At 33.3% G+C, this 27271-nt stretch overlaps 1 protein-coding gene across 3 annotated transcripts in view; it reads left to right on the top strand.

The window, feature by feature from the left end:
- Nucleotides 1–27271, top strand: part of LOC140451697 (adenylate cyclase type 6) — a 3083308-nt gene that overhangs the window by 2215458 nt on the left and 840579 nt on the right. For all 3 annotated transcript variants that reach the window (XM_072545540.1, XM_072545547.1, XM_072545553.1), the window contains one exon: nucleotides 17360–17518. In XM_072545540.1, the coding sequence (XP_072401641.1) occupies nucleotides 17360–17518 (159 nt within the window). The remainder of the gene's footprint in view (nucleotides 1–17359; nucleotides 17519–27271) is intronic.

Below are 27271 nucleotides of genomic sequence, written 5' to 3'. Positions count from 1 at the left end.
TCAAAGCAAAATGCAAGAAAGGAAGGAGGATAACAGAGAAGAGGACACAATTGTTGAAGAAGGATCGGATAATAAAGGAAATGTTACAATAGTTGAGGAGAAAAAAGAATTATCAGGAATAAATAAAATATTACAACTAATGCAACTCCAGTCACAAAAAATGGATAAAATGGATAGAAATCAACAAGAAACATCACAAAAAATGGATGAAACAAAACAAACAATGGAAGAAAACCAACGGGAAACAAGGCAAGCAATAGAACTAAATAACAGGAATATAGAGCAGCGTTTGGAAAACTATGAACAGGAAATTAAAGGATGTGTTGAGGGGATAAAGAAAGAACTAATACAACAGATAGAAGAAATAACCCTAAAGAATGCAAAACAAGAGACAGAGATTAAAGATATCCAAGATACAATGAAGGAGATACGAAATTTCCAGAAAAAGGAAATAGAACAGTTGGAAGAAAAATTTGAAATGGCGCTACAAGAAGACAAGAAAGAAAAAGAAAATCAAATTGAGGATATCAGAAAACAACGAGAGATGGGAGACAGGAGAGAAGTACTCATCCAAAGTCCGGGTGACATAAAAATACAGTTTGGCGGGGATATTCGGAAAACACACCCAGTACCGTTTGTTAAAAATTTGAAAACCAAATTACAACATATTAGATATTTTGACGATTGCAAAGAAACAATTAGAAACCATTTGAAAGAAGGAGCAGCGTTATGGTATGAAAGCAAGGAAGATGAGTTTGAAAATTGGACAGATTTTGAAAATAAATTTCTCAACTATTTCTGGGGGAAAAATAAACAGAGAGAAATCAACCAAGAGCTACAGAATGGAAAATATCACGAAAAAATGGGAATATCTGAAGAAAGATATGCTTTGCAGATATATAACAATTCAAAATATCTAGAATACAAATATTCTACCGAACAGCTGGTAGAAATGATCAGCAGACATTTTGAGGAAACGTTGGAAGATCACGTGATTTTGAGAAACTATCAAGATATTGATAGTTTGTGCCAATTCCTTCAATTAAAAGAAGCGAAAAGAAAAGAAATGAGAAATAGAAGACAACATGACCAATATAATGGAGCGGAAAGAAGGTATTCATCAAATTATGACCAGAGAAACCGACATCCCAGATCAACAAACGAATATAGGCCGAGAAATTACAATAATTACAATAGACAACAAAATTACGATAACAGGAATGACACACAACAGAGAACATATGAAAATCACAACAGGAATAGAGATGCACAAAATCCTCCGAATAGGAATACTAACGAACAAAGGGACGATAGAAATAACCAGAGCTTCCAACAACAAAATAGAAGGGAGATGAATCATGTAGCAATAGGAAACGACAGACAAATTTCTAATTCTAATCTAATATTTTTAGATGCATTTATAAAACATAAAGCGATTAAAATTGTGATTGATTCTGGATCGGAGATATCGCTAATCAATAAAAACTTAGTAAAAGAATTAAATTTGGACAGATTTGTGTATAAGATTCCTAGGGTTGATTTAGTGGGTGCAAACAATAAAAATTTGACGACAGTAAACGAAGGCTTGGGAGTACAGATAAGAGTGGGAAACAAATTCCATATTATGAAATGTGTGGTGATTGAAGATTTAAATCATGATATGATAGCGGGAATTGATGAATTAAGGAGAAAAGATATCACCATAAATTTTTCGGAAAATAAACTGGAAATCAGAGCAGAACCAGACAACACAGGAGAAGAAAAGCAAACAGATAGAAAAAAAAATTCTGGAAGGATCAATGCACAGGAAAAACGCAAAGAAATCGATATGACTGTAGAGGATAAACCGAAAGTACAAGAACAAGATCTAACAGAAAAGAAAAAGAGAAGGAAGAAAAAGAAGAAGAGTTCGAAAAGAAAGCAGGAAAATAAGATGGAGACCAGAGAAAAACAGGAAATAGAAGGTACAGAAGAATTGTTGGCAACCGACGATAAAACAGAATGGAAGCAGGAAGAAAAAGAAGGTATCATCAGAGAAATGAAAGGAATAGAAACATGGTGCTCGGAATACCAAAGGGAATTAGAGGATAAAAAGAAAACAGAAGAAAAAATGGCATTGATGGACGAGAATCCAGAATTTTGTGAAGAAGTATTATGGACAGTGAACACATGTGAACAAAAGGTGGATGAAAGAAAAATAAATTGTGGAAAAAACATGGAGAAGGAAATAGAGAAGATTTTAGGAAACCATGGAGATTTTGTTAATAAAGTAAATCAAGTGGTTAAAAATTATGAACTTTCTTTTAAGGGAAAATACTTGGAAAAATTTAAAACGAAAATATATCCAATCCCGTATAAAGACAGGCAATATACGGGGTATTTTAACATTCACGACATTTGTCAGTATCATAAGTAGATTTTAATAACATAGTGAAATAATTTGATCCTAGAAAACTTTTGTCATTTTTAAAATTTAACAAAGAGTTTTCGGCAGATCAAATGGCAGGGATTTGTTATGATATGTAAAATCGAGAAAAATATTGGTTTGTTTAAAAATATTTCAAAATTCAATAACATTAAAATAATTCAGATAAATAGGATAATATCCAACAAACATTTCGAAGAAGGAGAGTTATTAATTTCTTGAATTACCTGTACTAAACAAAATGTAAGCTTTGCATAAATTATTTCTTTGTTATACTTGAGTGACCCGCATAATTTTAAGTGAAAACAAAAAGACAATTGAACGGGGTTTTCCAAAATACATTAATGCAGTGATTAGAGACAAATAGAAGAGATTTTAGAAAGAGGTTTTTGTTAGTTTTTAAGAATTATAGAAAATATTATTTGTAAATAAGTTTTAGGAAATTTTATAATTATAGGTAAAAATTTGTTTGTTATCGAAATGAAAAAATGGGGGAATTGTGACGAGTTTTGATTGGCGGAGATTGAAAAAGGTGGGATAAGTGTGTAGGAAAAAGTTTAGCGAGATTGAGGAGAGAGAAAAGATATAATCAGTCGGTTTGGTCGGACAGTGTATTTTGAGGGCCAGAATGTAGAAGTCTTCGATGTTCTCGGGTAAGTAATAAATTGACAATATGTGATTTTGAGGGCAACAGTAGAGGGAATTTCTGATCATAAGAAACATCTGAAAAGAGAAGACGACCGCCTACTCGTATCATTTGAGACGAATCTAGAAAGGGATTCAATTTACGAATAGACTTATCGTTAAGCAGACGATTTTCCATTAAAAATTGGATTTCCGAACTGAAGAAATGAGACTGGGTTAATTTGATAATCATTAACTCAGAACTAGAGAGTTCATTTGGAGTGAGAGGACCTGTACGTCTATGAGACTTAGCTCTTACATTGTGAATAAAACGAATGCAGTATGCAAAAGCTCTCTGAAGTCGAGTGAAACATGAAAATTTGCAGAGGGCATCATACACTTGTGAATCTGGTTTTCTGATCAGATGAGTAACCCTTTTGAGTTCAGGCAGTTCATCAACATTAATACTCGAAGGACCATTATATACAAAGAGGTTGAATCAAAGTGTGGATCTGACAAAAATTGAGGACCATTAAACCAAAGATCACAATCAAGCAACTGCAAGGGTGTAGCACCACGAGATAATATATCCGCAGGGTTGTCTTTCGATCGTACATGTCTCCATGTATGGTTGGAGGTGAGTTCTTGAATTTGAGTTACTCTATTGGCTACAAAGGTAGACCAACGAGAAGGGTGTGAATTAATCCATGCGAGGACGACTTCGGAATCTGTCCATAAATTGACAGAATTTATCTGAGATTGGGATGGAATCAAGACAGAAAGAATCTTCGTAACAAGATTAGAGAGCAATAATACTCCTAGAAGTTCTAATCGAGGAAGAGTCACAACTTTTACAGGACTAACACGACTCTTTGAGGAGATTAGATTGCAAGAGATAAAGCCATTTTCATGTGATGTTCTTAAATAAACACCATACGCGCTAAGACTTGCATCCGAAAACCCATGTATTTGAGTACTTGTTACATTGCTAGAATTTTGCAGCAACCTAGGAATCTTGAGATTGGAGAGGTGAGGAAGTGTTTGTAAAAATAGATTCCATTGTGTAAGCAAATTTGGACTGAGGTGGTCATCCCAATTCGACCTTTCTAACCAAATCTTTCTCATAATTAATTTAGCAGATACCACTACAGGGTTAATCAATCCGATAGGGTCATAAATGGAAGCAATTAAAGAAAGAACTTCTCTTTTTGTATAGGTATCCTTAACGGTAACCTTTGGCACAAGAACTGAAAAATGATCGGAGTGAGAATTCCAACATAGGCCGAGAATTTTGTTCGTGTTATTTTCAGGATTGATTACATAACTAGCTTCATTAGAGATATGAGAAATACCTGCGAGAAATTCAGGTGAGTTTGCACACCATTTATGAAGCGAGAAACAAGCGAGGTTCAAACATTCGGTTAATTGACGATGAATTTCGAAGAGTGTTTCAAAATCGTTACAGCCATACAGCAAATCATCGATATAACAGCAATTTAAAAGAGCATCACTAGCCAAGGGAAATTTGTCGGAATGTTTTTGAGCTAATTCCTTAAGACATCTAGTGCTGAGAAAACCGGAGTTATTTAATCCATAAGTGACAGTTTCAAGTTGAAGACATTTCAAATCCTCTTGAGGTGAATCACGCCATAAGATGTTCAACAGAAATACCTGTTCGGGATTTACTCGAATTTGTCTGTACATATGACGTAGATCTGCTACAATACAGTATTTAAATAATCTAAAATTTATCAAAATATCGAATAATTCGCGTTGTACCGTATAACCAGGAAGCATTATGTCATTAAGACTTAGATTTGAGGTAGTTTTCATACTGCCATCAAAGACAACACGCAACTTATTTGTTACGCTATCCTTTAAAACGCAATGGTGAGGAATAAAGTATTTTAAATCAGAGTGAATATTTCGAGTGGAGAGAGGCACATATCTGCAATGTCCAAGTGCAATATATTCATGAATAAATTGTTTATACTGTGCGTATAATTGATCTGACTTGATCAGTTTCTGTTCGAGGTTTAGGAATCGCTTCTTTGCGAGGAAAAACGATTCGCCCAATTTTTTATATTCGTTGGGAGAATTGAAAGGGAGATCTACTTGGAATCTACCAGATGATAATATTTTAAGTGACGATTTAAAAATATCTTCGGCTTGTTGCTCCAAAGGAGTTAGGATTTTTGGAGTACAAGTAGAAGACGAGATTTCTTCTATTTCCCAAAACGACCGTACGAGTGAATCGGTATTTTGAGTTTGAACGAACAAGGATACTTCATTTCGAGGTTGAGTATTTTCTTGAATGTTTAGTATAGAATATGAGTCAATTGACCCAGATGATTGAGGTACATTTCCACCTACAAGATAACCGAGATGAGTATTTGTTAAGGTAGGAAGATTAGGGCCTAATTTTATTAACCTGTAAGTAAGTAAGTCGAAATAAACATCTGCTCCAAGTAGTATTTGAACTTCGGCAGGAGTACAAAATTCTGGATCAGCTAGGTGAATGTTTGGTGGAATTTTGAGAGCATTAAAATCCAATGTAATTTGAGGGTGCTTACAAGTGATGGTTGGGAGAATCGCACAAGAGAGTGTAAAATGTTTTGTGGGATTAACATTTGAGAAAATATTTAAATCCACCATTTTATTCGACGTCGAACAGATTTCGGATATTCCAGAAATTTGAAGACTTTTTGTGTAAGGAATACATTTCAAGCGACTTGCTAATTCCTCAGTGATAAACGAAAGCTGACTAGCTGAGTCTGTAAGGCAGCGAACCTTAACGGGATTATTATGAGAATCATAAATTGTAACACATGCTGTTTGGAGTAGAACCTCCTTTTTGCCTGAGAGTGTAGAGAGAGATGATGCTCGGTAGACATCATTAGACTGAGATTGATTTGCTATTCGTGGGATTGCAGGTGAACTTGAAGTTTCGCTTTGAGTATTGGGATCACGAGATACATTAGAGTGAGTACGAGAATTTGGAGTATCATGCATATTGTGAGACTGGCGAGTATTTTGAGAATTATGATTTTCTTGTGAGTCTTGAGAGTGACGAGTGTTTTGGAAATGAGTGTTTCTAGTGGGTAGACTACGAGAATCTTGATTTGTTCTGAAACGAGAACTATTTGAGTTATGAGTAGAAGCGTTAGAGAAGTGGAGCAATGTGTGATGTCTCCTGTTACATTTAGCGCAATTTGAAGCAGAGGTACATGAGCTTGCTGAATGACCACTAGCCAAGCAGTTGAGACACGCTTTCTTTGCCTTGACCGTTTGAAAACGCTCATCTTCAGACATATTTAAGAATTCCCGGCAAGTGTATATTTTATGGGAGTTATTTTGACATAAGAAACATTTAAAATACTGATTATTACTACTATACTGCAAATTATTGCTAACTGTGTTGAGAGAAGTAAAACGAGAAGGTTGTTTTTGTTTCGGAGAATGAGAGTATTCAGGAACAAGATTTTCGAGAATTTTGCATTTTCTTTCAATAAATTCAAGGAACTCCATTAAACTTGGGAGTTTGTTTATATTACGCTCGGTTTCAAATGATCTTTTAGTATTATAGTCTAATTTTTGAGTAAAGAGATTGATGAGAATTAAATCAGTGAGTTGATTCGAGATGTTGAGGTTTTCTAAGGCAGCGAGATGGCTTTTAATTTGAGTTAAGAAATCCCTTAGAGCATGTGCATTAGGTTTTGTAATGAGTGGAGCATTTAATAAACTGTTCAAATGACTGTTTACTATTAAATATTTATTTTCAAATCTATTGCATAAATTTTGTATTGCAATTTCAAAATTGGAATCAATTATTTCTAGATTGTCAATTAACTTTAACGGTTCATTCCTTAACACTGATTTGAGATAAATAAGTTTTTGAGCATTAGATAACTGTTTATCATTTGTTATTAATTTGGTGAAAACATCAAAAAAGCTGGGCCATTCTGAGATTTCGCCCGAGAAAAAAGGTATTTTTAATTCTGGCAACTTTACATTTTGAATTGTGCTAACAGATGGTATTACATTTGTTACAATAGGTTGAGTTTGAACTGGTTTTGCAGATAATTGCGTGATTTTCTCGTACAAATATGAATCTAAATAATAATACTGTTCTTCAACTATGTCTCTATCTGAACAATATTTATCAAAATCTTCTAATTCAAGTTCCTTTTGTAGGTTGAGATACTCGCGATAAGTTTCATTTAATACATTTTTGCGTGCAATATATTGACCGCAATCTAAAACTACATTTTGGTTTTTTGAGACAAATGTTTGAATTCTAGTAATACAAGCTTTAGTATGCCCTCTCAATTTTATAATTTTTGCAACATCAGTCATTTTGAACGTGGGAAAAAATAATACAAATTTTAAATACAACAAGAGATACTTAGTATCATGAACTAAATAATATTACCATAAAAATCTACTTATAATCACTGCGAATCTAAAATCTAAAAATAAAATGACATGCGACGATGCAAAAAACAATTCGTAAAAGTTACAATAAATGATCAAACCGCACATTAAGTCCAACCGCGACCTCACATAAACTCCTTATCCCTTGCAAGTGTCGATGTCGATATACCGGCCTCCCGGCGCTAATAGAACAACCTTGGATCCTGGAACCGCCAAAACTCCAATGTGTGTATATGAGAGAATAAAAACTATGTCTTTTCTTTGCGAAGAAATGAGGAAGCGAGTGATGTTTTTTACGAATAGTGTGAGAAAATCTTGAGTACTGCGTGAAAACGCCTTTGCAGAAACGAGAGATGATCGCCCTCGTGCTATAATTAATGAAAATTCAGCTTCCAGCTTTACATAAACGGGAACAGTTGCTGTATCCGGCTCGAAGGACCATGTAGAACACCGGGGGATTTTATCTTCTCCTCCTGACGTGTTGCTCACTGCCTGTTGGGGCAGTACCTTCGATCTGGTTCTAATTATATCTATTAATTAATTAAAATGTGTTACCTTACATTTGGCGATCACACTTCCCGTATTACACTTTAAAAAACATCTTACTACTTGAGAAACTTTATTTAGCGTTAATTGAACATTGTGTGTTGAAAAATGAGCGAATTAATTTTTTTTAATCAAATGTGACAGTGACACAATGACTGATGTTTTTTTTCTAATAAAATTGAGAAGAGAATACGTAATAATCTCGCAATTATGTGCAAAGAGTATATGCAACATCTATCGTGCATTCTCGGGTACAACTCGACTTATAACTAAAAGTAGTATTTTTTAAAAAAGGGTGTTCGTCATTTGGATCATAATTGTAGGTTGCGCTACGCAACATCATCAATTATATATTTTTTATAAGCTGCTTTATGTTGCCTTACAATAGGTAATAATTCCTTTTTTGTCGAATTCTCCTTGTACTCAATTGCATGTTTATCCAACCATTTGATTATCTCTCCTTTTTTCCATGCCGTTGTTGGCAATTTTTCTGCTAGTCTTGAATGGTAACTAGCATTATTCATGACTATGACAGAATTTTTTTTAATTAAATCCAACATTGGCTCAAAGTATTCTTCAAAAACGTCAGCAGTCATTTCCTCGTGGTAATCTTTGGTTGATTTTGAAGCAAAAGTTAATAATCCACCATTGACAAAACCGTATTCGTTTCCAATATGGGTTATTATGAGTCTGCGTCCTTTTCCAACGGGAATATTGTTTATTCCAGTAGATACACCTTCGATGAATGCCTGACGGGAACTTTTCACATTTGTATCAACCCATAGATATGGTATAGTATGACCTTCATTTAGCCAAGTCTCGTCCAAATAAATAATTGTTTTCCCTTCTTCTCGGTACTTTTTAATAGTTCTTAGATAATCTCGTCTCCAACATACAATGTAATCTTTTTCAATTAAAACGGATTTTCTTCTATTCTTTTGCCAACGAAATCCCATCTCTCTCAATAGTCCCCATAATTTCTTGTTGCTTATGATTGGTAACTCTTCGTTTTCTCTAATTAATGTTTGGATTTTGTCCAATGTTGGAAATTCTTTGTTAAAAAAAATGAGTGGACTGCGTCTTATCATGTTTTTATGTATTTCTTCAATTTCCAAGGGTTTACTTCCTCCACTCTTCTTGGGAGATGAAACAGTTCCTCCTTTTCTTTCTTTTAGAAATCTATAAATTGTTGCTTCTCCAACCCCTGTCATATTTGAACACATGTTAACGATTTGACAAACATTACTTAAAGGGCGTTGATGTACAAGTGCATCGTGTACATTTATTATTATATTTTTCTCTCTTAGACTGAAGGCACCTTTAAAACTACACTTAACCGGGATAAAACCTGTTGTCGACGTCATTTTTAAATGCAATTAACAAAATATCGACACCAAAAACGTAGGTAGGTAAGACATGAACAATGTACATCTACAAACTAAATGGAAGATGCAAACAATTTCTAATTTATATTATTGGCATAAGCTGTAATGTGGCATAAAAACTACTTAAACTATCATTAGTGAAGCCTTATCAGTAATTTCAGGTAATCGTTCAAAGAAGGTATTCTTTTTGTGTCAGGCGATAACTTGTATAGAAAACAATAATCACCTTTAAATTACTGTTTACATTAATTTATTTCGTGAAACATTGAATTCTCTCGTTAATCACCCGTGTATAATTAAAAATAATCGTGTGGCATATATACCGACGTTTTTTGCGCACAAAAAAGGTATATTGAGATTAGTGGACACTTATTTTACAGAAGATTTTTTAAAAGATAATGAATTGTTGACGGCATCTTAAAATATTAATTTTTTTTATTTATTTCAAAACAAGTATAGGGTGACGCCTATGGTTTTTTGACCTGTTGAGGATTTGCATACATAATATAATATATATATATATATATATACATGTATATATATATATATATATATATATATATATATATATATATATATATATATATATATATATATATATATATATATAATACGAGTAATAGGGGAGGTAGCATTGTATTTTCGTGGAATTTGAATACCCAATAAGTTTTATTTGTAGCAGTTGAATACTGTTTAATAGTCAGCAAAATGGGCGTCTCTCACTTTACCTGCGGTGGAGTTAGGAGTGACGTGATCTGAGAGGCGTATAAAAACTTTTGTCTTAATACTCCAGTTGGGATTTCATTTGACCTTGCATGGCGGGTTACCCCAAACTCTATTATTTTAACATTGAAGGTTGTCAATAGTAATGTAAATTTAGAATTGCGACTGAATTCCGCTCTTGCGGTAGCCGACATCTTGGATTTAAAGGATAACCGTTTTTGTAACATCTTCGCCATTTTCAACTTTAAGTCAAAAACGGTAGGTAGGTACTGAAATTGTTGCAAATGCGATTTACTATAATTTCCCTTTTACAAATTTTTTTGTGAGGTCGATATTTTCCAAGTTAAGGTGGAAAATAATAGTAGAGAGGGAGTTAAACATAATTATTGAATTATTTCCGTTCTTATTAACTTAACGATATTACTGTACATGAAAGAAATTAAAGAAAATTATATTTTATACAATTTTGATCTCTTTTATTTTTTTGCCAAAATCAAAATTTACGGTCTTAAATTACATAGGCATAGAACATTAAATATTGATTGCAGCACAAAAAAATTTAAAAAATTATAAAATTGTATAAAAGAATAATTATTTAACTAATTTATTTAATTATTTATTGTACAATTACGTTGTTAATAATAAACGAGATAAATCAATAATTATCCGAACCCCCCTCCTTTCAATATTTTCGACCTTAACTTCGAAAATATGGACCACACGAAAAGAATTTTAAAAATAAGTTGTAGTTAATTACTAGTTTACTAGTTTATTACATTTGAAATAATTTCAATACTCACCATTTTTGTCTAAAAGTTGAAAATGGCGGAGATATTGTGCGAATACAGTTCTACTTTAATTTCAAGATGACGGCTAACGCAACCCTAAATTTACACTATTAACATAGACATAGCAAGAAAATTCTTATTATGTCTATGGTATTATGTAGTTTGGTAGAACAGACGAGTTTGACAAACAGAAAAAGATAGCTAGACCTAGACCACTTAAAGTCATTATTGGCTATTCATCTCTATTCACAAAGTTACCTATACCTTACCTAGTCTATTCTTATTACGTCTATGATGATATTACACTATCTGTAGATAAAATTGGTATCTACACAATAACCAGTAAACAATAAACAGGACAAACATGAAGAATGTCCTTAAAATGAGAGATAGTGTATAGCATAGATTGCTGGATACAAAATATGAGAGCTCTTACCTGTAATATAAGAATGTCTTAATACTAATGGTTCAAAAGCTATCCAAAGGTACAAAAAAACAATTTATTATAGAGAAAAAATAAATAGCATAAATTAAATCAGTAAAAATACATAAAGAACCAAACAAAATTCCTACTACTAAATACTACTTACTAGTTAAGTCTTTCAAAAAAATGTTCATGTGCGCTATTGTCTATCCAAGTCGTTATTTATCAGTAAATCCTTGATGAGGTTTTTTAGGGCTTCTTCAGGAGTAAATCCTTGATGAGGTTTTTTTAGGGCTTCTTCAGGAGTAAATCCTTGATGAGGTTTTTTAGGGCTTCTTCAGGAGTAAATCCTTGATGTTTTTTAGGGCTTCTTCAGGAGTAAATCCTTGGTGAGGTTTTTTAGGGCTTCCTAAATTCACTCTGAGGGTAGGCGGGGTGGGGTGCCTGATTTTTCGGGGAGTCTTCTTTTTAAAACGCACCAAAAAAACTATCTACTAAAAACTATTGACAAATATTTTTGACAGATGTTTTACAAAGTTGGAGACAACTCCACTTTTTGTCAAAAGTGGAGTTAAATACTAAATTAAAAATATTAATAAATAGTTTTATATGTTCGAATGGATTTATTCGAACACTATCTATCGATGCTTGCTTTTAAAACTCACAAAACTGACAGATCAAACCAGTGGCGTTGTGCGCTAGCTCTATTTTACCTTATCTTTGCTACCTCTTGTTTTTAACGGCTGACCACCCAATTTGCGACCATTTTTTCTCAGGCAACCTTATATCATATTAAAAAAATTGGCTTTAATTTGATATAAAAAACATGAATATGCATCATGGGCAGCGTATTTCATTTATGTTATTATATTTTATTACATATATTTATTACATTTTTGTTCAAAAATTAATTACTATTAATTAAATTAAAAATAGTTAGGGCCGCTTTTTGACTATTATCAATGTATTCTCCAAATAATAAATGCATGAAAACATGTGAGTTTTAAGAAAGTTATAAATGTAATGATCTTTCAGTGCAATTTTGTACTATTACTAAGAAAGCACTAGCTTCAAAGTGAGTGTTTTTAACCGCCAAAAAAACTAATAAAACACTAAAAAAGGCGCAAGCTCGAGCAGGCAACACAGATAGATGATAAGTCACTAGAGATAGCGGGAATAGAGCCTTATGCTGGCCTGCATTATTTGGTGATTTCGTGTGGGAGGCTTTATGCCCAGAACTCCCACATGACAAGCACTTTGCTGATAAGAGAGCCTCTATAGCCCATCAGAGCGCTATCAGGTTGAAAGTTTATGGTCTGGAGCATTGGACTGGTGTGAAGTGATTCTTGTTTACCCGAGTTAATCCTCTTTGCTACAATGAATTGTAACACCCTTATGTCATACTTAAGAAGTGTGTAATGTTTGGCCAAAAAGAACTTACCCCCTTGAGTGGTAAGTTTGTCTTACCTGTGACTCATATGTACAAAAAAGAATTTACGATATAGTTTCTAAAGTTGTTATTACATATTGAAGTATTGTTTTTTATGTGATTTATGCTGGGTCAAATGACCTATTAAAAATCTCTCATAGGCTTGTAGACTATGACTCCCATTAAATTTATTGTTAGCTTCACTTTGCACTGTTTATTGTATGCAAATTATACTCGAAACTACCCAATATTTGACACAAATCTCGGAGCAAATTAACGCAAGTCCAAATAGCACAATTTTCACAACCGGACTCCGTACTCTATCTTCTTCTTCTTCTTAGTCGTTATCTGATGCAGGTATCGTGATATCATAAAGCTATAAGCTAAATTTCCCAATGTTCCTCCACGTTTTTCTATATTCTGCCATTCTAGCACATTCTGACAATGGAGCGCCAATGGTAGCAACAATCTGGTCCATGTATCGTGTGGGAGATCTACCTCTATTTCTTCTGCCTTCTACTTTTGCTGGATGGTAAGTTTTTCAAGACCATTTCTTCGAAGCACATGTCCAAAATAGCTTATGATTTGTTCTGATATTTGTGTTCTTAGTCTTTTCTTTATGTTTAGCTGGTCCAGTATGGATTCATTTGTTCTTCGGGCCACCCATGGTATTCTCAGCATTCGTCTCCAGCAGTACATCTCAAATACATCTATGTTCTTTTTGTCTTTCTCAGTAAGGGTCCAGCATTCCGATGCATAAGTAAAAACTGGAAAAACTAGACTTCTTACTAGTCTCATTTTTGTATCGGTAGTTATTTCATGGCTATTCCAAATTTTTGTTAATTTTGCCATAGCGCTTTTTGCGATTGCTGACCGCCGCTTTATTTCTTCAGTACAGCCTCCTTTGTTGGTTATTAATGAGCCCAGATACACAAATTTATCTACAACAGCGATATTGTTTATCATGACCAGATGATTTTTATTGTTGTTAGCTCTGTCAATTATCATGATTCTCGTTGTATCTCTGTTTATTTTAAGGCCCATCGTTAAGCTTACGTCTTCTATCCGTTGTAGCGGGTGAATCAATTCAGCTTCATAACTAGCGAGGATAGTAGTATCATCTGCATATCTCAAGTTGCAAATCTTCTTCCCGCCGATGGTGATGCCACCGTTCCAGTCCTCAGTAGCTTTCCGCATTATCCATTCACCATAGATGTTAAATAGAATTGGGCTTAGTATGCAGCCTTGTCTCACGCCCTTTGTGACCCTGAAACTATCGGTTAGTTCCCCATTTATTCTAACTCTGGCATAATTGTTATTGTACAGGCTTTTAATTAGCAGTATCAGATGATTGGGGACTCCCATTTCAGACAAAACCTTCCACATTTTACTCCAGTTGACCAAATCGAAAGCTTAACTATAATCTATGAAGCACAAATATGTTGTGATGTTGAATTCTCTGGATTTTTCTACAATCTGCCGTACGTTTAAAATTTGTCATCTAGTACCACGTCCGGGGATGAAACCTGCTTGTTCCTCCGCAATGTTAGGTAGTAAAAAGGGCTTTATCCTCTCGAGAATTATGTATAAGAGTATCTTACTGCAATGCGCAATTAGAACAATTGTGCGATAGTTGCTACATAAATCTTTCGCTCCCTTTTTATGTATGGGAATATATAGTGATTGTGTCCAGTCCTCAGGCCATTTACCTGCCTCCTGCACTCTTTGACAAATTTGATGTATTATATCCACTCCAACGTCATCTAGGGCCCAAATCATTTCAATTGGTATGTTATCTGGGCCGGCAGCTTTCTGACTTTTTTGCCTCATAATTGCTGCTTCAACTTGACTTTTGAGTACGTCAGGTTCCGTCACAAACTGGCATCTTCTTGTTGTGATGGGGCGTCTGTGCTTTCCTCCATCATCAGTCGTCCACAGTATTCTTTCCATCTGTGTAAAATATCTTTTTTAGAAGTGAGTAGAGTTCCGTTATCATCTTTGATAGCAAGGTAGTTTGGTGTAAAGGAACGTGTTATCTGCTTTATTTTTTTAAACCTGTCTCTGGTCTTAGTTTTGGTTTTATGCCCTTCTATTTCCATGCAGATTTTGTTCAAGTGTGTGTTCTTGTCATTTTTGCAGAGTCGTTTTATTTGACCATTCAGCGCTTTATATACCTCTTTATCACTTTCGCTGTTCAGTCCTGTGGCTTTTAAGCACTTCCTCTCCTGTATTTTAGTCCACGTGAAGTCTGTTATCCATTGTTTCCTTCTTTCTTCTCTATCACTCTTAATGTTTTCGCAGCATTATGCAATATGGATTTTGTTTTTGTCTATATGCTATTTGAGGACTCTTCTGGATTTAATGATTGTTTGAGGTCACATAGCCTTTGCATTGCGGCTTTTTTGTACAGATCGTTATATCTTAGATGCCATTTAGTTGTTGTATTTCCTGTTTTTGGACTGTTTCTTAACTTCATGCGGAATTCAGCTGATAAAAATTGATGGTCGCTATTACAATCTTTTCCTGGATAGGTCTTAACATCCTTAACAGCGCTCCTCCAACGGGTTTTTACCAGTATAAAATCTATCTGATTTCTGTATCTATTTCCTGGTGATATCCAAGTGTATAGTCGTCTTGGGTGATGTTGAAAGCCTGTATTAGTAACAAACAGGTTGTTGTCTATACAAAAGTTTAGCAAGCGTTCTCCTCTGTCATTTCTTTGGCCAGGTCCATATAATTCGACGGTCTTCTGTAGTTACACCAATTTTAGCGTTCAAATCGCCTACGACTGCTGTGATTTCTCTATTTGGAAGCTTCCTAAGCGTCTGCTCCAACGTACTATAAAATGTTTCGATCTCTTCATCGCGAGCTTCGCTTGTTGGGGCATATGTTTGTACTACATTAAGATTAACTGGACTGGCATTCATTCTGACAACAAATTATCCGATCGCTGACGGTTATGTAGTCTTTTACGGAGGTTTTAATGGCATTATTTACTATCACTGCCACGCCATTCCGAGATTCGTTATCATTGCCGGAGAAATAAATATCATTGCCATTTTTTGACGTATAATGTCCTTTATCCTTCCAGTGGGTTTCAGATAGACCTACAATGGCATAATTGTGTATCTCGTTTTCCACTACATCCAATTTTCCGGGTTCCAGCAATCCTCGAACATTCCACGTACCAATTTTAAGGGTGCTCCATATTTTTATGTTTATTCCAGACTCAGAGTTTCCATGGCGTGCCTGGTTTCTCACAACATTATGGCCGGTAGCCCATTTCACACCATCAGCCCCGCACGCTGGTTGGCGCCAATTGCTAGTTGGATCGCTCGGCATACTAATATGTTTAGAGGTCATCGTTCATGATAGTTCTTGGGGCAAAGTAACGCAGTGAGGCCCCACTTCCTTCTGCGTGGTAGAAAATAGTTTAGAGTAAGGAAAGAGAATAATGACGTCCGCTGTCGAAAACCTAATAGCCAATCGGGGTCAGAAAAACAAGAGTTGGCCAAGAGAGGCCAATAGGAAAGATAAAAGACATTTTACTCAAGACTAGTTGAAGAAGAGTAAAATGTGAAGGTTTTTTTGCAGCGCCAGATGCGCTTCATGCGTACTCTATATATCGGTATAATACAGAGTGTTTTAATTATTAGTATAACCTAAACAACTATCTTGTTCGCTTTTTCACATGATTTTATTGTTATATTATGTACAATCAAGTTTATATTTTAACAAAATAATAATTATAAGTAACAAAACTGCATGATCATGACTAAATCTGCACATGCAAATATCCAACTGACTATTGAATATACTGCAATTGAGAGTGTTAATAACTATAAATACTTACATGGATAACATCAGATGCAAACCAAACCAAAGAAATTATGACACGCACTGAAATAGCACGTGCATCATTTATTAAACTTAAAAAGTTTCTTTGTTGTCGGGATATAAGGGTAGAACTACGCCTGAGAATGCTTCGATGTTACGTGTTCTCTACTCTTCTTTATGGCTTGAAGGCGTAGACATTAAAACAAGTCCATCTGAATAAGTTGGCCGCCTTTGAATTTTGGTGTTATAGAAAAATCCTACGAATATCATGGATTCAAAGAATGTCAAACGTGGAAGTAACTAGAAGGATAGGAAAGGAGGCGGAAATAATATTAACTATCAAAAATAGAAAACTTGAGTACTTAGGAAATGTGATGAGAGGGCAAAAATACGCATTATTACAACTTATTATGCAAGGCAAAATTCGATGAAAGCGAAATGTGGGAAGACTAAGAATATCCTGGCTTAGAAACTTAAGGGAATGGTTTGAATGCAGTAGTGCAGAACTTTTCAGAGCGGCAGTCAGCAGAGTCCGCATAGCCATGATGATTTCCAACCTTCGATAGAAGATAAAACTTAAAGAAGAAGAAGAAGTTTATATTTTATTAAATATTATCTTTCAGTTGTAAAATATATGTTTTTGACTATAATGGACCACATTCATCATATGATATAAATAGCATAATTTCTGTGTATACAGCAAATACTTAGTACCATGCACTTAACAGATTTTATTTATTTTAGCCTAGTTAGAGGAGTCATGAATGTAAATGTGAATATGAGAGTTGGAATTCATACAGGAAGAGTACATTGTGGAGTCCTAGGTTTGCGAAAATGGCAGTTTGATGTTTGGTCTAATGATGTGACATTGGCAAACTACATGGAAAGCGGAGGAATTCCTGGGTATGTAAATATTCAATAACTAAACTTTTAAGTTTATATGGAGAGTTATACTATTTTTCTATGTAAATATATAAAGTATTTCTTTGATAAATAGACATATGTTAAGCGCAAATTGAGGACACTTATCCAATTTTAAAACCCCATATTTATTAAGTCTTACTGCCTTAAAAATAATAAAAAAAACCTGGTTTTTTTCCGGGAAAAAAACTTTTCTTTAGTTGGTGATCATATTTTGTAATATTTTCCTAATATGCTTTTTGTAGGTAGTATAAAAATATAAATGTTCCATTTTGCTTGCTGCATTTTCTTACTCTTAATGGAATATCTGTAATCCTACAGACACGTTATTCAATATCTCGATTAAGTTCTTCTGTGCTATTTATTTCATGTAAATATAAACAGAAGATTTTAAATATCCCCAAAAACAGGATTACAATATCAGGATTTAAATGGGTGATCTTGCAGGCCAAACATGTGGTCCACTAATGGTTATCCACATATTTAAGAAGTGATCATTTAAAACATTTTTTTCATTACTCAAAAGTGATGACAAACTCTATTATATTTAAAAAAATCTTCCCACAATATTCAAATCTTCAAGAAGCATTGGCAGATGTTTTTAGATAAAAGATAAAACTCCGTATCACACATTTACAGAAATTTTGTATTGAGACTTGATTTGTCTCAATGCAAGCAGATTGTCTTCCGCCCAAAAATATACATTTCCCAGATTATTAACACCATATCTCGTACATAAGCAATAAACAAAATTCCGTTAAGGAGACCGGTCCTGAACATGGTAATACAAATTGTGTTTACATTTCAGTTCGGAAAAATTGTCTTTTTTAAAATAGTCTATATCGAAATAAACTTAAACAGAGGCATTAAATGCTCGTATACAGTGCAGCTACGTTACCGAATAAAACAGTAAGTTATTCTTATTTTATAAATCAAAAACATTTCAAAGCATACCGTTTGTAAGGTTAAGTGGCGGCCTGTTATCAGAATCATTTCTGGTTCTATAAATGGTTTAATTAAGTACTAATGAGTTATCAAATGATATCAGATCATCATCATCATCAGTAGCTCGACAACCCTTTCTGGGTCCTGGCTTGTTCTAGTATTTTCCGCCATTCTGTTCTGTTCCTTGCTTTATTTTTCCACTTTTTAATCTTAAGTGTTTTTAGATCTTGTTCCACTTATTCCATGTATCTAAGTCTTCCCTTTGACCTTGTCTGTACTGGTGTTTTCCTCATTATATGTTTTGGTGTTTCAGTCACCAACATCTGTTCAATATGGTCCGTCCAGCGCAGACGTCCGGTCTTTATGGATGTTATGACCTCAGGTTCATTGTATGCTGTGTATAGTTCAAAATTATATCTTCTGCGCCATATGTCATTTTCTTTTACCCCCTTATATATGTGTTTAAGGATTTTTCGTTCAAACGTACCTAATAGGTTTTCCTCGATCCATTTACAAGGACCGGTTTTATCAGAGTCTTGTATATTTTGCATTTGGTTTTTCTTGTGAAGTTATTAGATCTTAGATGTTTAATTACTTTATTATATGTTTTGATTTGTTCAATGATATCAGATCCGACCTCAAAAATTTGTCAACAGCCATGACTGACAATCAACAATCTTAAAACAAAACATCATACTCTGCTGTACTTAATAATACTTCAATTTAGTTTCCTTCTAAGAATCAAGCAATTTTATTTAATGCGCTACCTGACACTAAAATAGAAGAGTACATAATAGCTCTTGGTGAAGTTGTTCATCCACGGAGTATTTTATTTTCATCAAGACTATCAAATAACAGAATATGTATCTATCCAGCGAATCATTGGTTGAAAATTGTATGTCCAATTCAGCAGAAATAAAAATAAAAGGCGAAAATCTAAAAGCACGAAGATTATTAACTCCGAACGAAAGACTGTTACTATCTAATGTTTGTCCTTCTATTCCACACACATTATTAGAAAATTAGTTAATTAAATTGGGTCTTAAATTAATGTCACCTTTAACCTTCCTTAGAATAGGTAGTTACCTCCCAGAATTTCAACACGTCTTTAGTTTTAGAAGACAAACATATATTCAACCACTTGTAGATATAGACCTACCTTCTTCGTTCTTAATTACGTATGAACAAATTTCGTATCGCATATTTTAAGTTTAGATAAACCCTCATGTTTTATTTGTAAGCAAACAGATCACATTGCAGCAAATTGTTCTAATCCACTCTTATCGTCTACCAACCACAACAGCCAATACAACAACAACCACAAGAATTCTCCCAGTTTAAGAAATCACTTTAATAAATGGAACCTGACCTTCCCATCAGTAATTCTAGTACCGAACCTACATTTAACCAAGAAACAGATATGAATTTTATACCTTCCGTACTTATAGAAACTAATTGTATATCTAAAGATCAGTCAACGACAAACAAGAGAACAATTTCGGAAATCAATACTACTCCATCTCCTACTAAAGAATTAAATAAAGAATTTAAAATCCCAAAACCAACCAAAAAGAAACAAAAAAAAAACAAACAGAAACGACCATATCAATTCAGGAAATAATGATGCCAACAAAAATAATATTTCACAATATGTCAAATAATTTTAACTTAACATACGAACAAACTCTTGACTTTTTGAAAATTATTCTAGCTCGTCTGATCCCCTCAGCTTACTACAAACATACATATCGGATATACCCAACTTTATAAATATAATAACAATAATTAAGCAGTATTTTACAGAAAAAAGCATGAAGATCAAATGCAATAAAATAATAAACAAAATACAAACAATGCTAGACTCAGATCTCAGATAATGACGCGAGATATAATCAAGATAGTGATACTACAACAAATTCATCTCAAGAAATAAACTAAAATTTTCGATCCAATTCTTCAATGGAATGTTAAAGGGTATACCGTTTAAAAATACTTAAACATTTATGTTCAATAATCTCGCCATTAATTATTGGTTTACAAGAAACAAACTTTAAAGGAGAGCAGAGTTATGCCATTCAATAAAAACCGAAACGACGCAAATAGTGCTATTGGAGGAGTTATTAGATATGTTAATCAAAAATATGAATCGGAAGCACTATTAATCAATAGTAAATTAGAAGTAGTAGGAGTATCAGTGTCCTTTCTATAAAAAATAAATAACTGTAATATATATATATATATATATATATATATATATATATATATATATATATATATATATATATCTATATATATGTATATATGTATATATATGTATATATATATATATATATATATATATATATATATATATATATATATATATATATATATATACTCTAGTGACTTACCAATCACAGAAGCAGATATTTCAGATGTATTAAATCAAATTCCCACTCCCAGAATAATTTTTTGTGATTATAATAGTCACAATCCAATATGGGGATCCCTCGAAATAAATTCTAAAACCTAAACTTGCTGAATGCTGGACAATCAACACGATATAATGTTAATACAGGTACCTAATAGCTATCGACTTGTCAATATGTGATCCTGTACTATCAACAAAGTTTTCATGGGATTTAATCCCGTTTTTATATGGAAGTGATCATTATCCTATCAAAATCTCTTTCAATAATAATTATAAAGATATTAATACAATCCCAATTCTAAAATGGAATCTAAAGAAAGCAGATAGGCATTTATTCAAAAAGTATATCCAACAGAACTTACATACCTTAAAAGAAGTCACCAGAAATCTTCACATAAATGAACTTCTAAATTCGTTTATATCGCACTAATCCATCTTGCTAGTGAAAGACATATAGGTAAAACTGTCATCGAATGCCATAGTCTGTGGACTAGTACGCATTTCGATGCGCATCGCCCCGCCTCGAATTTTTCCATTGGCTCTTGACCTGGAAATCCCTATTTATCGCTCGAACAGCTCATATAAATATTTGCGATTTTCAGGTCAGCCAGGTCAGTCCCTCTCACGGGCTCTCCGAGAGCTTATTGCTCGCGGGGCTCTGCTTCCTTCATTTATTTACCATACTCTGTGGCTGAGAATTGTTTCAACTTAACTTGGTGTTTTATTTCGACGAAGAAATTGTCATGTAAGCAATATCTTGACTTTTTCAAGGCAAGACACCGAAGATAAATATTTCCCAAGTCCAGGGGAGCTCTCGACAATATATTCGAAGCCCTCTACAGAGCACCCGGAGACAACAGAAGGTGGTTAGACCCTTATTTGTTCCCCCGAGGTGACAAAACACAAACTCTACAAAAAAAATCATTACCATTATGGAACGGCAAAACACCTGAAAATACCATGGATTATAAGAAATTACGGGCTCAAGCTAGATATATAACTAAAAAAACAGAAATCATACTTGCAGAATTACCGTAGAAAAATATCTGGAAACAATACACATAAAAGAATTCTATTCCTATGCAAAGATAAACAGATAGTAACATCTAACAATCACATAGCAGAACTACTAGCAAAACAATTTGAAATAAACTCCAGCATCAAAGTTGAATAACAACTTTTCTAAAGATTTTATCAATATTAAGATGATTTACTGGAAAATTTTGATTGCATTGAAGATAATTCGTTTAATAGTACATTTACCATGGAAGAGCTTAATCACTCTTTAAGTAACACCAAACAATCGGCGCCAGGACCAGACGATATTTCTGTTAGTTTTTTACAAAATCTACCAGATAATGAAAAAAAATATCTTTTTAAGCTATACAACAGAATTTGGACAAATAATGAGTTTTCCACAAAATGGACAAAGGCGATAATTCCATTACTTAAACCAAATAAATCACAAACTGATCCTAATTCATATAGGCCAATTTCGCTTACCAATACAATGTGCAAAATCTTAGAAAAAATGGTGAATTATAGACTAAGATGGTTTTTGGAAAATAATAAATCAATAATCAATGAGCAAAGCGACATTTGCAGGAACAGGTCCACCATAGATAATTTAATAGACCTGGAGTCAAAAATATATGAATCATTTACAATTGGAATGGGGAATTTCTTGCTGTCTGTTTTGATATAACAAACGCGTTTGTTTGGAGATATTACATTCTTAACACACTTGGCCATTGGGGTGTCAAAGGTAATATGCTATATTTTATTCATAATTTTCTTAACAAGAGACAATTTAAAGTTAAGATAAATGGTACAATATCCAACACTAAAAGTAGAGTATGAGACACTTAAACTCGACAGACACGCTGCGCATGCGCCGACACAGCGCCAATGTCGGTTAGCATTGGATCTGCATTACCGACCAACGCGGAACTTAGCATGGTTCCGACCTTTAGTCGTGACCGAAACCATATGCAATGACGTTATTGCGTCAACTTGTAATCTTTTATTTTTAATTCTTTTTTCAATTCTATTTTAACTTTAATATTTTATTTTCTATTAACCATATTTATTCTCACAATATTATTTTTTATTAATTAATTTTTTAAATTAAAGGAAGTCTTCCAGAGGTAGGATTTGGACCCGTATGATATATTTACTAGACCAGCATACTACACGCGACACCACGGGTGATTAATGTTACGCGCTTAAAAGAGTATAATAATATAAATGCGGTTAGCGCTAGGAATTTAAAATATAGATACTCATCAGATAAAGAAATCAGTGCAGTAACAACTAATTTATATTTTTTCAATAAAAATTATCTATTATAAAAGAAAGTTATTAATTAGTACTAATTAACGAAAACTATCATTGACCTGGCAATATTAAATTGATATATAGTGGTAAACCACGGTACAGGATTTTAAATGTATAACTTAAAGAAATATCAGTCTCTAGCTGTTGGATATTTAACGAGATGACCCCACTGGTTCACTTTTAACAAATATTAATATAGATACTACCCCCATGATTCCACTTAACGTCTGCTGCTTGGCAAGGGCGTACATTGACCGTTAATGAACACTGGTTGACACAGTCCTCTCATGCACATATATCTCGTACACTGCTCAATATAGACCTACAATTTTCGTCACACACTCCCAATTAAACAAGCAGTTCGAATGTTTATAATAAGTTTTAGCAATTTATTCACAACAGGGTACTCAGAAACTCTATTTGCCTAATACACTTTTGATATTCTAAACCATTGTCCTTTTAAATACAATACAGATGAATGTCATTTCATCCCGTCAATAAAACATTTTACTTTCACCCTCTTATACTTTAACTTTATTGTTGGAAAAACTTTTAAATATTCGGAATTTAATAACATTTATTTAATTTAGCTATTGGAATGACACCAAAAATAATTTTTATGCATATTGTTTTCAGAACTTTCATTTGCCTTTGCTATTCTAAACCATTGTCATTTTAAACACAGCACACACATGTGCGCGCGCGACGACCATCGCATCAACCTTTCAGTGAACGATTCTTACTCTATTACTTAATCGTGTTACCAATAAGAATCGCCCGTGCAAGACGGAATAACAACAGAGATAGTCAAAATAGGTGGATAACTCTAGAATCAATAACAATCCTTAACAGAGGTCCAACAAATTCCATAGCCATGGCACAACACTCAAGAAGAGAGATCGAATAAACATGAACCGACCAATTAGTCTTTTACCACACCCATGTAAATAATTAACAAAGGTTATAACAAATAAATTAAACTTATACCAAAGACGGATTCCACAAAGGGGTAGAGTACAAAAATGATCATCACACACACATTTGGAAAAATGCGAAAATTCCACTCAAGTTGGCATTTTTAATAAAGCTTGCGATTCCATATAACAATGGGAAATGGGTAGTTCATGGGGCAGAGGCATAGATAACGGCAGAATAGACCCACAAAACAAAAAGCTCTTAGAAAAAATTTACAGGAAAGCAACATTTACAGTTAAAATCTGTGAAAGCCCAGGAGGATATTTGCATTTTACATCATATATACTTGCTCTGGAGGATATTAAAAAAAACTGGAATTGGAACAAAAAGGGTATTAACATCGATGGACGCTACTTAATCACTTGCGATTTTCAAATGACATTGTACTAATTAGCACTTGTACACAGTAATTACAAGAAATGATAACAGACTTAAGCATCGGAGATAGTACGACTAACATATTGAGAAAACTAGGATTATGTTAGCTAAAATTAAAAAGTAGATATCACTCTTGACGATAGGACGATTGAAAGTATAGAAGACTATGTGCACTAACAATGTGTAACAGATAAATATGTATCCCATTAACTATACCTGCTGTTGGTAGGCACGTATTTCTTTATAAAAAGGTATATTATATACAAAAGGACTTGGGCTTATTATTTAATGGAATTTTGACCTGCATAGAAAATTTGATGTATTTTTAAAACTGTTATTTTTTTTATTTACCATAATTTTATTATTTCATTGCCGGATTAGATGCGTTTTATATTTGCGGAAATTTTGTAATGTAATTTGTTCACGTGGGTATGTCTTTATACGTTTTATGTAAGAATCCGATTAATAAGACCTGCTTTTATTTCATCCATTGTTCTATGATATCTTATAAAAAGCTTTGTTATTGTTTATGTTCTAGTCTCAATTGTGTGCTACATATGATGTCTGGATGGAAGGTTATCCCAAAACAAATATAATTAAGTGGTAAAAAAGATATTTGTGTTCAAATGGGTAGTAGTGATTATGTAAAAAAAATAATGGTTAATTTATCTAACAAAAATATACCACTTTCACCAATATTGCACACTTATAAATGTTTTGCGAAAGTGGTATAACACGACTACCACTGAACTGTTCCGCGCTGCAATAAGCAAAGTGAAGATAGCCGTGATGATCGCCAACGTCCGGAACGGATAGGCACTTTAAGAAGAAGATAAATGTTTTATCTCCTATTTAAGGGTAATAAGTAATCAATATAAGAAGTGTCAAATTTGCAATTATCTTCATTAGCAATAGCTTACTGACTATACTTTACATGTTGAGTCCAAATAATTAAATCTTGTCCCTTCAGAAAAGAGCGCTTTAAATTGCAAAGTCTGTTGCGGGCAGGAGATCGTTCTAGCCTATGACATTAAGAAGGTGTGATGAATCTTGCACCACACTCACATTCATATAGTTTATCGGTGTATGCGGACAAGAATTATCCAGGCAGAATAAGGAAGATTACTAGTAGAAGGAAGTTTCTCTTGAGGGTTCAGATGGCAAGGATCAGCTTCTTTTTTGGCATGGCGAGATTTTCTGGCATATCTTACAGTTTTTTCTCGTTTTGAGTCGTCATACAATGGAACTTTATTTGTAACATTTATCGCTAAATTTCAGTAGAACATTTTAAGTTTATTTAAGCAAGTATTTACTATATTGTATAATAGTTCTAGTTTTAATTTTACTATTTCTATCTACATATCGTTTATAATAGAATATTATTTGCCTTATATATAAAATCATCCCATTTGCGTTACATTGTTATTTATGTGGCAATCAGCTGTAAAGTTATTAGTCTTTGCTGCCGTAAATATTTTCCTGATTTTTTTTGTAGACAAGCGTTTTAGTTTGTGTAATAATATTAATACGACGAATTAAGGCGAATAATAATTCGTCTCATAATATTTAGTTTTCAAAAGAGCTGCTTTCGCTAATTCATTCACTTTTTTCAAAGAACTTTAGGTTATGATTACTTTTTAGTCTCTTTACCACGTATATTTTAATTTATAAATATTAGGGATTTATATAATCTTTTTATATATATTATTTATTTACTGATTTTACTTTTTAAATAGAGTTTTATATAGTCCTCTTGCTTTTATTTTCTATGATAATATACATACCCAATACGAAAGGGAGAAAATCAGCGAGTTCTAGATTGATATTAGACATTCTCCTCTTTCTCTCTGATAGCTTTGTATGCTATATAAAGGTCATTGTATATTTAAAAAGCAACAGTTGCTAATAATTATATTCGCTACTATATTAAAGTTATCGGCGAACGTCTGTATATGTAAGGACCTTGATTATTAAACTGTGAGATTTTCTCTATTTGTTTTCCAGGCGATGCTCTCCAAAGCGATGTTGATGTTAATAACTAGTGGAGACATGGAATCTTCCTGTTTAAGATTAATATACATTTGAAAATAAGTCGACACCTTTCTTTCGAATCTTACTTCACTTGTAGAATACTGCTTGTTAAATTAATTAATTTCTTAGATAAGCCTAGTTCTTTCATAACATTTCATAGTTTTAATCTTATGATTATATCATATGTTTGTTTCAAATCTATAAATAACTAATTTATTGTTTTTTTGTATTCTCAACATTTCTCATTAACTGCCTAATGAATATTTTATCAACGGCTTATTTAGTTTTTTTAATTCCACAGTAATAGTCTCCTATTTGATAGTTCACCTATTCACTCAATCATTCCAATTGTATTAGAAAAATACTTTACATCCTATGCAGTAAGTAATATAACTCTATAGTTTGTACAATACATTATTTATCATCACTTTTGTGTATGGGTATGCTTTTTAGCGGGGTGGTACTTGCTCTTATTTATAAATTGACAGATCGGCTGTTTAACTGCATGTACTGAATTTTTTTCGTTTTTTTTTTTCAAATATATATCAACCTTAATAAAAATCAGTGTAAAATATTTAAAGTCACGGGGAGAACATCATGGGTTATTTCTGGTTTCGTCGTAATTTACCCTGAAATTACTTACAGGAGTGTGCTTTCAC

Source organism: Diabrotica undecimpunctata, chromosome 1, assembly GCF_040954645.1.
Source record: "Diabrotica undecimpunctata isolate CICGRU chromosome 1, icDiaUnde3, whole genome shotgun sequence".
Lineage (NCBI taxonomy): Eukaryota > Metazoa > Arthropoda > Insecta > Coleoptera > Chrysomelidae > Diabrotica > Diabrotica undecimpunctata.
This window is presented reverse-complemented; position numbering and strand designations above follow the sequence as displayed.